At 42.7% G+C, this 12,259-nt stretch overlaps 1 protein-coding gene across 1 annotated transcript; it reads right to left on the bottom strand.

Annotated features, from left to right (window-relative positions):
- Window positions 1-9,708: 9,708 nt before the first annotated feature.
- Window positions 9,709-10,204, bottom strand: LOC119314355 (histone H4). Its single transcript, XM_037589081.1, has one exon. The coding sequence runs from the start codon at window positions 10,139-10,141 to the stop codon at window positions 9,830-9,832; it is 312 nt and encodes a 103-aa protein (XP_037444978.1). The 5' UTR covers window positions 10,142-10,204; the 3' UTR covers window positions 9,709-9,829.
- Window positions 10,205-12,259: the final 2,055 nt, after the last annotated feature.

The raw sequence follows: 12,259 nt of genomic DNA on the forward strand, positions 1-12,259 counted from the left end.
ATTTCCTGTCTGAGCGGCGCAACGTCCCATAGGCATTAATGTTTGTGGTATCCTCATCAGCTAGATGTGTTGTATCTCTTCTGCATATGGCGAATTAATTTCTGAAGGCCCTCGTTGCCGCTTGGCAGGTGTTGTTATCATGTTCGCTAGATTCTCTTCCTCTTCATCATGTCTTCTGTGTGGTCCCTTGTGACATGTACACTTGTCACGCTTCCTAGAAAAAGGCTTGTACGTAAAAAAGAACGAGTGTTTAACTTGCAGTGAGCCACACTAATAGATAAGTAAAGTATCTTTTAAATAACCTAAAATTTCTTCATATGGTATGTTGCATCTATTATCATGCATGGGAAATAAGGGTGTTCTCTTTCACACAACAATTTGCAAGATAAATTTGTGCATTTGTAAATATGGCTTTACCTCTAAACAAAGTAGAGTTATGTTGGTCAGATTTGTATTGAGTTTAATGTCAGTTAAACCATCAACAAGTGGCTTGAAGTACTTATGTTTGTCCGTGTATTGTTTTTGGGTGATTTTATGCTCTATTAATTGCATAGTTGTATGAATTTATTGTAATACGCGGCCCTACAGAAGGATGAATACAGTTAATACGTGCAATAACTACTTCATTGCTGGCACGCAAAGATCTGTGTAGTATATTCTCCACATCACTCATTAGCTGCTCAATAATCTACTTCAAAAAATACAAGATGAATGGTTAGTATGTCATAGTAAAGAAATTAAATCTCAATTTTGTGGCAGTGGATATGTAGCAAATCATTTACATACATCTCCCTCCGCAAAGCGAGCCTTCTCCCTCTTTGCCACCTTCTCCTTGTCCTAGAACTAAATCAAAGGCTACTACAGAGGAGAGTAATCTATGTCTATATTGTGCAGAGCGAGGTTACCAATAAGATTTCTTGTTTATTGCTCTTGTAGTGCTTTATGCTCTCAACGAGGTTATAAGGGTCAGGTTTACCCAATTTATACAAATTATGGTTCATGCAATCTGAACCGACTTCTGACTGTGTACTTGGGCATAGTACGCGACTAATTGTGCACAATGTGACCTTCTCATGAAGTGTCCATCTGTAAGTAATTGCTCGCTCTTTCGGGTCATTGTATGCCGCGAACAGTTTGCCTTCTTTCTGTTTTCTTTCAGACTCAATTGTCTTGTGTGCATGCCTTCGTTCAATTTGATATTTACTACAAACTCTGTCTTTATCGTTAACTGCTTTTTGTTTTCCTACCAAAATTTGTTTTCTGTTGACAACAAATACCTCAACTTCTGTATTGAAAGCTAGTTTCTTTACTGAACGAATTCGAATATTGCATAGATGTAGTAATAACCCCTTAAGATTAGGTTTGCAATCTTTTCCCTCTTATTGCCATCCAAGACTTCCCAAATAAGGTCATAAATAGCACCTTGATAGCAAACCATGTAGTGTGACAAGTTGTTTATAGCAAAATATATATCATAATAATTAGATAAATTGCAAAAAAGTAAACAAAGGCAAAATGTAGTGTGACAAGTTGTTATTACGTACATGTGGTATTTTTCAATAAAATAATACTCCCTGGAATATAAGTCTTTTTTATAAATTCCAATATGGACTACATACGGAGCAAAATGAGTGTATCTATACTCTAAAATACGTCTATATACATCCACATGTAGTTCATATTGAAATCTCTAAAAAAACTTATATTTTGGAACGGAGAGTGTATATACATACCTTCTCTCTAGCCGTTGGCCCTTTATTTACAGAAGCCATGACGGGTGATGCATCCACATTAGCGGATGATAGAAAAATTAGAAAGGTCATAACTTTTTTCTTTGGCAGTGAAATTCGATATCGTACTAGAAGAAAATTGGGCTTATATGTACCTATGCTTTCTGCGGCTTCGGTGTGGTAGGAGTGTGTGAATCAGTAATCCCACTTTTCTTCATCGAAGAATTCATGGCAGGTGATGCTTGCTGATAAGAGGCACACCACAACAGATATATGTTAATCATATGGGAAAATTTGAAGAAGAAAAAAAATTCAAATCTATGTTCTTATTCCACCCTACATTGCCTAGCTTTAAGTAACGAAAGTTTCATTAATGACGATAATTGGAGACCAAAAAATGGAGTTGCATTGTTCCCTATACATGATACTCCCTCATTTCCGGTTTAAATTACGAAGAGTTTTGTAAACAACAATCAGGGCCGGCTCTATGTCTTTCAGGGCCCTAAGGCGGAGTCACGATATGGGCCTTTAAGACTATCTATAATGTATATGGATGTACATACACATATGTATCTAATTTCATATGAAAAACTTGCGGTGCTTAAAAAATAAGATTCATTGCGCATTTCCTGATGCAAAATCACGCGTATTCACGCCGCCATGCCACTGTGCCGTCTTCCTCAAGTGCAAACAGAGGTCGATGCCTGAAACATGAATGCTAATTACATAATGCTTTCAGCAATCAGAGCAAAAGAGATGTGCTAACATGCTAGTTAAAAAAAACTGAAACTACAGGTACGCAGCTTTACTTCAAACTGATACCGCAATAGAGCTTAGCTAGACATGCTTCTTTCAGCAAATAAAACAGCGACTTGACCATTTGGATGAATTACCACACAGCAGTGCTACAACGAACAGAACTAGTCTTTTCAAATAATGAGGACTAATTAGCAGCTACTACAAACTTAAGAACAGCACGTACTAATCCATAGATGTTAGCCAAACGTGATTAGTGATTAGTCAGCTAGCAGTACAACCGATTCAGCAAGTCCTAAATCCTGAGTGACAAAAGCATCGCATAAATCGTAGGTCTGACCTTGTGTCCCTACGACGGCTGCACTCGTGGTATGTGTAGCAGGATTGAAACGATGCAAACTGGCAAGGGCGATGCAAGGGTAGCAAAGACGCCAGGACGGCAACCGGCAGCCATCCTAGGCAGCGGCGCCGACGGGGAAGCATAGGGCTTGAACCTAGGCAGCGGCGGCGATTGGATATTCATGCGCGACGTCTCCTATCTATCGCGTGTCGACCAAACGCACACCTCTCTCCCTCACCTAGGTGTTTGCAATGTCATACAAGATGGAGGTGACCGCAACATGATCCATGTTGTAATGTGTGACCACAACATGGTCCGTGTTGTGATGATCCGACGGTTACATGGGACAGATTCAACGACTCGCGACCTTGCCAATTTTTGCCAAAGATCAGGCGGTCGACACGTAGCTCGAGCCAAATAATTTCTTCCTGGTGATGAGAAATAAGACTAGATCCTCGGTGGATTGCAAGACTTTCTCAAATAGATAGGAAAGCAAAAGACATGATTGGAATGACAAGCTGTGCTGAATTCTACACGACAAAACACAAGCGGCTGAGATAAAGCATTTGGACGCAAGATAGAAAGGAAAAAAGGGGGGATCTATCAATGTGATTTTCTGCAAGTGTAAAATTTGGACGCTACATGGAAAGTCAAGGCATTCATTAATTGTGAACGAAAATAGTTAAAGATAAAGCTAGAGGATGTAGTTAATATCTTGGGCATGCCTTTAAACAAGGGCACACAAACAAGAGAATTGAGTGTAAAGAAAAAAATAGGCCAAACTGTTAGCAACATATAAAGACCCAAAAGAGCAAGCAATTACTTACAAAAAGCTAGTGCAACAAATCAAAGAAAACAAAGGATCTACAGATGAGCACTTCATGACAAGGTTCGCATTGTGTGCAATTAGTCGCCTACTATGTCAAACTATAAAGTCAAAGTCATGCTTTAAGCCCTCAACGAGGTGACAAGTGTCATGTTTGCTGGTTTATATCATCCTCATTCAACATAAAGTTCAGGTAATCTGAACTGACTTGTGACTTTGTAGTTGGACATAGTACGCGACTCATTGCGCACAATGTGGACCTTCTCATGAAGTGTTCCTCTGTATATCCTTTATTTTCTTTGATTTGTTGCACCAGGACTTTTTAAGTAATTGCTCGCTCTCTTGGGTATTTGTATGCCGCGAACAGTATGACTTGTTTCTGTTTTCTTTCCGACTTGATCGTCTTCTCTGCATGCCTTCTCTTAATTTCAGGTCCTCTCCTTCTGAAGGCACGCCTATGATATTAACTACATCCTCTATATTTATCTTCAACTGTTTTCTCTCGACAACGAATGACTCAACTTCCGTACTGTCTGGCGACCAATTTGAATATCGCATAGATGTAGTAAGCCCTTAAGAGTAGAGTTTGCAATCTTTTCCCTCTGGCCATCCAAGACTTTCCAAATAAGGTCATAAATAGCACCTTGATAGCAGAGCATTGTTTTCTGTACGTATATATCACAATAATTATCCGGCTAGAGAGGAGGCAATGTAGTGCGACAAGTTATTATTACCTACATGCGTAGTTCCTAGCCACCCCTCCTCCTCCTCCTCCCTAGCCACCCCTCCCCCTCTTCCCTTCCTCGCCGCCGCCCGAGGCAGCCGTCGGGCAAGCCCGGGGCGCCAAGGATGGTGGCGGCGGGGCCTCGATTGCCCTGCCTCTGCGTGGGGAACTCCGGATCTGGAGCGGCGGCTCCATTGGCAAGGCACGCTCGGCTAGCAGCCGTGCGGGCGGTGGATCTGGTGTCTCGGCCGTGCGGGCGGCAGGGTCCGATGGTCGTTGGCGGCCGGCGACGATTTCTGCGGTGGCCGGTGCGCGCGATCTGGTGCCTCCCCTCCTCCCCTGTTCGGCATGCGGGCCATCCTCGTCGGGCCGTGCTTTCTTGGGTCGCCGGTTCTGTACAGGAGGCGCTGCTGGTGGCGGGGATCTAGTTCGGACGAAATCCCTGGTCGGTCATGGTCGGCCGCGTCGACGCCTGAGGGCGTCGTTCCCCTCCTTGAAGGCATCGGTATGGACTGATCCCTTCACTTTCCCTTCCCCTAGGTCTCTCGGGCGAAAGCCCTAACTTTGTTGGGCGGCGACGGCGCTCACGGCGTTATTCCCTTCTTGAAGGCGCCGCTTTGGGAACCTTGGGGCTCGGTGGCGCTTGTGGGTGGTGGGCAACGGCGGTGATGCGGCCCTATCCTCATTGCGAGACTTAACCCAACACCTTACGGCACGAGCTGACGACAGCCATGCACCACCTGTGTCCACGTTCCCGAGGGCACCCCTCTCTTTCAAGAGGATTCGCGGCATGTCAAGCCCTGGTAAGGTTCTTCGCTTTGCATCGAATTAAACCACATGCTCCACCGCTTGTGCGGGCCCCCGTCAATTCCTTTGAGTTTCATTCTTGCGAACGTAGCATGGATTTGCGTCCGTTGCTTTTTGATGGACTCGCGTAGGTGGAGGTTGTCGTTTGACGTCATGGTGGCGTCGATGGCGGGGGTACCTGCCAAGGTTGGCACCTCAATCTGCTCTGAAGATGGATCAGTGGAAGATGACGACGACGACACATGTGAGTGGGTCGGACCGGTTTGTGACCCGGACCCGGTATGTAGCTCGGTCGGGGCCTCCAGCTTTAGATGTTAGGCTTAGGTGAGAGGTCTGGGTATTTGGCCCAGCTTGCACCTCTTTATCATAAGGATTGGAGTAGCGGCAGATGTTGCCAAGATGGCGGATTCAGACATATTGTTGTACTACTTTGTAAGGTCCTCGAGAATAATCAATAAAATAGCCGCATGCATCTCCCAGATGGGCCGAGGGTCATCCTCTTTTTCTAAAAAAACATACGTGCGTTGTTTGAATAAAATAATATATACATATCTTCTCTCTAGCCATTGTCGCTTTATTTAAAGAAGCCACGATGGTGACCGGTGATGCACCCTAACATTAGTAGATGACAATTTTTTTTTAATTTTATATCTTTTTTTTGGCAAAGAAATTCCATATTGTATTAGACTCTTTTGGGGGCTTGTATGTACCTGTGCTTTCCACGGCTTCGGTGTGCTAGGAGTGTGTGAATCAGTAATCCCACTTTTCTTCCTCGAAAAATCCGTGCCAGGTGATGCTTGCTAATAAGAGGCACACCACAACATATACATGTCAATCATATGGGAAAAATTGTAGGAAAGAAAAAGGTCAAATTTATGTTCTTATTCCACCCTACATGGCCTAGCTTTAATTAATAAGGACCGATTAATAAAAGCTTGGTTAATGACGATTATTGGAGGCCACAAAAAAGGGGTTGCGTTATTCCCATACACGATAGATCTACATGTCCTAGCTTAATTAACAAGAGTTTAGTTAACAATAACAGGGCAATAGAGTTTAGATAGACATAATTCTTTCAGCAAATAAAACAATGACTTGACCAATTGGATGAATTTAAGTGTTTAACACTAGATCAATTACCACACCAGCAGTGCCACAAAACTAGTCTTTTCAAATAATGAGGACTAATTAGCAGCTACTACAAACTTAAAACCACCACGTACTAATCCATAGATGTTAGCCAAACGTGATTAGTGATTAGTCTTCTAGCAGTACAACCGATTCAGCAAATCCCAACACCCTGCTACCGAGTGACGAAAGCATGGCATAAATCGTACGTCTGACCTTGTGTCCCCTACGATGGCTGCACTAGTGGTATGTGTAGCACAGTAGCAGGACTGAAACGATGCAAAACCGGCAAGGGCGATGCACGGGTAGCAAAGACGCCGTCAGGACGGCAACCGGCAGCGATCCTAGGCAGCAGGCTCCCTCTTTTTGTTTTGTATAAATATTCTAGAACATTCCTAGACATTTTTTTTCCTTCGTTCTTTTACGTTTTCTCTTTTCTTTTTTCTTTTTTCTTTTTCTTTTTTTTCATGTTCGTTTTATCTTTTGCTAAAAAAAATGTTCGTTTTATCTTTTATTTCTATTTTTCATTATACTTTATTTTATTTTATTGTTTTCTTTCTATTTTTCATTTTTTGAACACCTTTCAAATTCGTGAACATTTTTTAAACCACAATTTTACTTTTAAAATCCTGCATATTTTCTAAATTCACAAAAAAAAATTGTGCATATTTTTAAAAATCGTGATGTTTTTGAAATGATGAATTTTTTTACAAATTTGTGGCATCTTTTTAAATCGTGAACATTCTTTGAAGTCATGAATTTGCAATTTCGCGGACATTTTTTTATAAAGGTGGACATTTTTACAAATTTGTTCAAAAAATGAAAGTTGTGAGCATTTTTTCCAGACATATGAACATTTTTTATTTCACAAACATTTTTTCAGAGTCGGGATCATTATTTTGAATCTATGAACTTTTCATAAAATTCGAGAACATTTTTAAATTTTTCGAATGGTTTTTAAAATCCAGAAACATTTTTCAAATTCGTGAATTACTCTTGAAATTCAGAAAAAATTTATCTCGTACTCTTTTTTGAAGAATCAAAAAGCAAAAACAGAAAAGATAAACAAATAAGGAAAAATGATAAAGAAATCCAGGGCTCCCGCCCCCTCAGTGGGCAGGCCCAAAGTGCGCGTGGGCGTACGAGGGTACGCAGTTGCTCGCTATATCGAATACTGATCAGCCTATGGGCCTTCTATGCAGAAATAAGAGCTCCCAGGCCCCCTCCCGCCTAGGCCCTAAGCTGGCCCTGTGTAATTAAAGTTTTCTTTATGTATGGAAATAGCAGGGTTGTTACTCCCAAAGTTTAAGGCTGTGTTTGGTTTATGCCCAAGGTTGCCCACCAAAGCAGTGGCTAGCCAAAATTTTAATTGAGGTTTTGGTTGCCCATGATTTGGCCAACATTGACAAGAAAAATAAACTAGAGTTGGCTAGAGTTCATTGGCATGCCAAAAATTTGACAACAATCCAAACAAAGACTAATCTTTGGGTCACGACCAAAATTTTGGTAAGGTGCACTTTGGCCACAATCCAAACACACCCCAAGTAATATGGCAGCGGTGGTGGTAGATGAATACGGAGCGTTATTGCTAGGGTTTGCTATCGGACGTATAGTATGCAAATTTCAGTTTCATCGTCCGTGTATATATAAACATCGTCCAAATGTTTTTCTTTTCCTTAACATTTAATGCCATCTACAACATATAAAACCATATCTTTCTCTTTTTTGGCGAATGGTACAAAACCATATCGGTTTCTAAAAGATATCTCCATTTAAATCTAGAAATGCTAAAAAAAAGTATGATTTGACCACATATACCACTCGAATCATTCGGACCGACAAGTAATAGTGTGAGTCTTCCGGGTCCACTTCGAGTAATCACGACCCACATGTACAAATATGGGTCTTGGGGATATTGTATTGTTAAATCATACAGTATGATTTTCCTTAGACATGAACCCTTTACGTAGTATTATGCTAACAAGGTACCATAGTCGAATTATGCAATTAACTAGTTTAAAATGATTTAAAAATAAATTTATGTACAAAAATCTGTGTTCGGTTTTTTTATTAAGTTTTAAGTGATTTGCTAGATAGAGAAAAGTTTAAACATATAAAAAGTATAAAGAAATGAGAGAGGAGACACATTTTGGACTTTTAGGATAGAGGATCAGTTAGAGATGCGCCTCCTTTGATCGTTTCAGGCTGACATCTCAGCATTAAGGCAATAATAAAAATCCTTGGATACATAACTACTTACATGGGTAGCTGTAAAGCAAACCCAGACACCATGAGCCTGATGTTTGCAACTTGAGGTCCCCCAGTTCATGTCTTTTTTCCATCTGAATTTGGCTCATATGTATGTTGTGACCAAGAAATCAGTTGCTTCTTCCCGCATAAAGAAAAGGAGAATAAATCAGTTGCTTCTTACCATCACTCAGATTTTAAATCGTTGGGTTAGGTAGTCTAGAATCCATGTTCAGCCGAACAAATCAGTTGCTGCGTGTCATCGCAATTCAGAAAGACACATCAGATATTCAGATGGTCAATATCTATTTTGAAAAGGCCAAAAGAAATCGGCAGCTTGCCATCTTCACAATTCGGATGTCCGGTCAGCATATTAAGTGTCGAGAGTATGCGATTTGGTTCGAATGCAGGATACACTGAAGCAAACACGATTGTATTTGGGGGCAGAGAATTGCAGAGCAACTGATTGCAGAACTTGAAACATCAACAGGGAATTGGAGAACGCACAGGTAAGATCTGACTACTGCGCATCGACAGAGCAACTTATTGAGAGGAAATCAGTATGCATTCAGCTCATGCTATGCATTTTAAGCAAAATAAATTAACTGCTCCTAATCGATTCAAAAAGTTGGGGTAGGTAGTAAAAAATCTATGTTCAGCCAAGCAAACCAGCTTACACTTGTTACGGTTGATTTAGGTAGGCATCTATTTTCGAAACGAGCGCAAAAAGGGCAGCTGCTTCCCATGACAGTACAAATTGCTCACCAGATCCGAAATGGGCAGCACATGTCTTATCTGAAACTTGGCTCAACTGACGGAGTACAGAAAATGTTCAGGACAAGCCGTGGAATCGGAGAAAACGCAAGCTACAAAAATGCAGCGACGGTTTGAATCAACCGTACACTGAAGCCCACACGGTTGATTTTGGGAGGCAGCAAATTACAGAGCGAGAGACACAAATCAACATCAACAGAGTGAGAGATTGCAGAAGAATTCAAGGGTAAACTAGTAATTCAGGGGTAAATTACAGAGTGGGAAATTAGTAATTTCTGACTGCTCACACAAATCAGCATCAACAGAGTGAGAGATTGGAGAAGAATTCAAGGGTAAGCTGCTTCAATTTCCATTCCATCCCAGAGCTACATCCAAAGAACAGTCAAGGCCAGGACATACAGCAGCGAGATGCGGCCATTACACCCAAGCCCATGAACACTACACAGCCATAGCTAGCTACGAGCACAAATCTGATGGCGGGGGCCGATTCGCTTGGCCTAGCCGCCGAATCCGTAGAGGGTGCGGCCCTGGCGCTTGAGGGCGTAGACGACGTCCATGGCGGTGACGGTCTTGCGTCGGGCGTGCTCCGTGTAGGTGACGGCGTCGCGGATGACGTTCTCGAGGAAGATCTTGAGCACGCCGCGGGTCTCCTCGTAGATGAGCCCCGAGATGCGCTTCACGCCGCCCCGCCGCGCCAGCCGCCGGATCGCCGGCTTGGTGATGCCCTGGATGTTGTCGCGCAGCACCTTCCGGTGGCGCTTGGCGCCGCCCTTGCCCAGCCCCTTCCCTCCCTTGCCGCGGCCCGACATCTTCGACGCTTCTTTCTCCGGCGAGCTTCGCTTTTGTTGCTGGTGGAGGTTGTTGCGGCGGTGGTGGTGTGGGGGATTGATGTGGCGTGTGGGGGATTTATGGTTTCCGTGGAGGAGATGAGAGCGATCCGCGTGATGTGGCCTGTGAACCGTCCGATGGAGATGGATGGCTGAGAGTGGATGAGGAGGGGTGGCGCGGATCGGTGACGTGGCCGGGAGCGGGAGCGGGAGCGTGCGCGGGAGAGGTGTGTTTTCTCAGGACATGTGTGTTTTCGCCCGAATTGACCTGGACGTGTTCAGGGCTTTGGAGCGGTTTCGAGCCCGTTAACAGCTGAATCCGATAGCTTTCACGTGCACTGTCACTCGGGTTTTGTCTGGTTTTTTTCTTTTTTGGTTCATTTATGAAAATATGCACTTCTAAAAACTTGTGTGTGCAAACATTTTTTTTTCTAAATCACAAACATTTTTTAAAATCCATGTTGAATACCAGAACCAAGTAGATAAAAACAAATACTCCCTATATAAACTAATATACCAGCGTTTAGATCATTAAAGTAGTGTTCTAAACGCTCTTATATTAGTTTACGGAGGGAGTACAACATATATGCATCAAATTTTAAAATGAACACATGAATATATATTCTATCCCATGAAAAAATCAATATATTTTTTGGATGTCCATGCACACAACACAAGTATCAAAAGTTTAATGCGCGTGTCGAGCGACAGAAAACTCTTACCTCGTCCTGATATGCGCACAGGTCACGCTTGGGGCGGCGAAGGTGGAACTCCGGTGTGATGTAGGGAGATGTCAGGAAGGCGCGGGGAGCTCGATGGCTGAAGTACAAGGAAGCGTGCACTCGGATCTGCCCGCTTTAGAGCCAGCAGGGGCGTCGGACGTGGTGAGTGGCGTCAGAAGCCTAGAAAGAGTCATGCATCGCCTCTATCTCTCTCACACGCACAAGGAAAAAGGGGGAGAGAGAAATAACATGGGGAGGAGAACATGTCGATGGAGAAAACCGAGGGAGCGGGGTGGCATTTCTGGTGTAATAACACAGAGAACTTGGGTAAGTTGCGGGTTGAGAATCAACAGTCACTGCTTCAGGCTTGGGTTGCATGCTAGTTCAATTTTTATATTTGATTCCAGAGAATCGGATGTAAGAAGTATGGGTATTTGTTTGAGATTCAAGTATCTTGAGGCATCAAATCCATGAATAGCCCAGACAAAGGGGAGTGGAATTTCTCAATCAGAGCTCAAATGAGCTCGGGTGAATAGTAAATAAAAAACAGATTATTTTTTGTTCATGGGAGTGTAGTTACAATGCAGTGCCACAATGTGACACCAACTCTCGCTCTCGACCTCCACCTAGACCCGTCCATGCAGAGCACGTACCCATATCAAAGCAAAAAGGTTTGCTGATGTGTGTGTGCGCGTGTGTGCATGTGTTTTTATATAAAAATATGAACATTTTGAAAACTTAGGGACTTCTTAAATTTCGCAAAACATTCCTCAGAGCTGCAAACATTTTCAGAACTCATGAATTTGCAACATTTTGTGAGTATTTTTAGAAAACATGAACTTTTTATTATTTCACCAACTTCTAAAAAAGTAACACAAAAATAATATATTTTTTCCCTGGCGCCCATGCAACAGAGGAACGAGCACACAAAAAACACAAACGAGTCAAGAGGCGGTTTGAATAGCGGTTGGGCGAACTTAAATGGCCTTCATCTAGTGTATGCTATAGAGGCATCTTGGCACCTTAAGCGCTAAATAGGAGCTCCTGAGTTTTGGGATCAAAAAAATTAAACACGAGAGCAGTTCCCAGTGTTCCCGACGAGGCCTAAGTGAAAGCGAGGTCCCATTGTTTGGGCTACGAAATCGTGAGAATCCCTATGGCTGTGAATTCCTCGAAAGGAGTTGTGGTTGTTGATTTCCAGGAATCGAAAGAAGGTTTGTTTGGTTACCTTGTTGCTCAACAGTTGTAGGAGTTATTTGGGTTATGAATTGAGTGTGATTTTTATACGATAATTGAGAGTTGTTCGGAGTCGGTAAAGTGAGAATGGGCAAGGGTCTAATGAGGCTACTATAACATATTTACTAATGTGCGGGGGGCT

The sequence above is a fragment of the Triticum dicoccoides genome, chromosome 6A (assembly GCF_002162155.2).
Source record: "Triticum dicoccoides isolate Atlit2015 ecotype Zavitan chromosome 6A, WEW_v2.0, whole genome shotgun sequence".
Lineage (NCBI taxonomy): Eukaryota > Viridiplantae > Streptophyta > Magnoliopsida > Poales > Poaceae > Triticum > Triticum dicoccoides.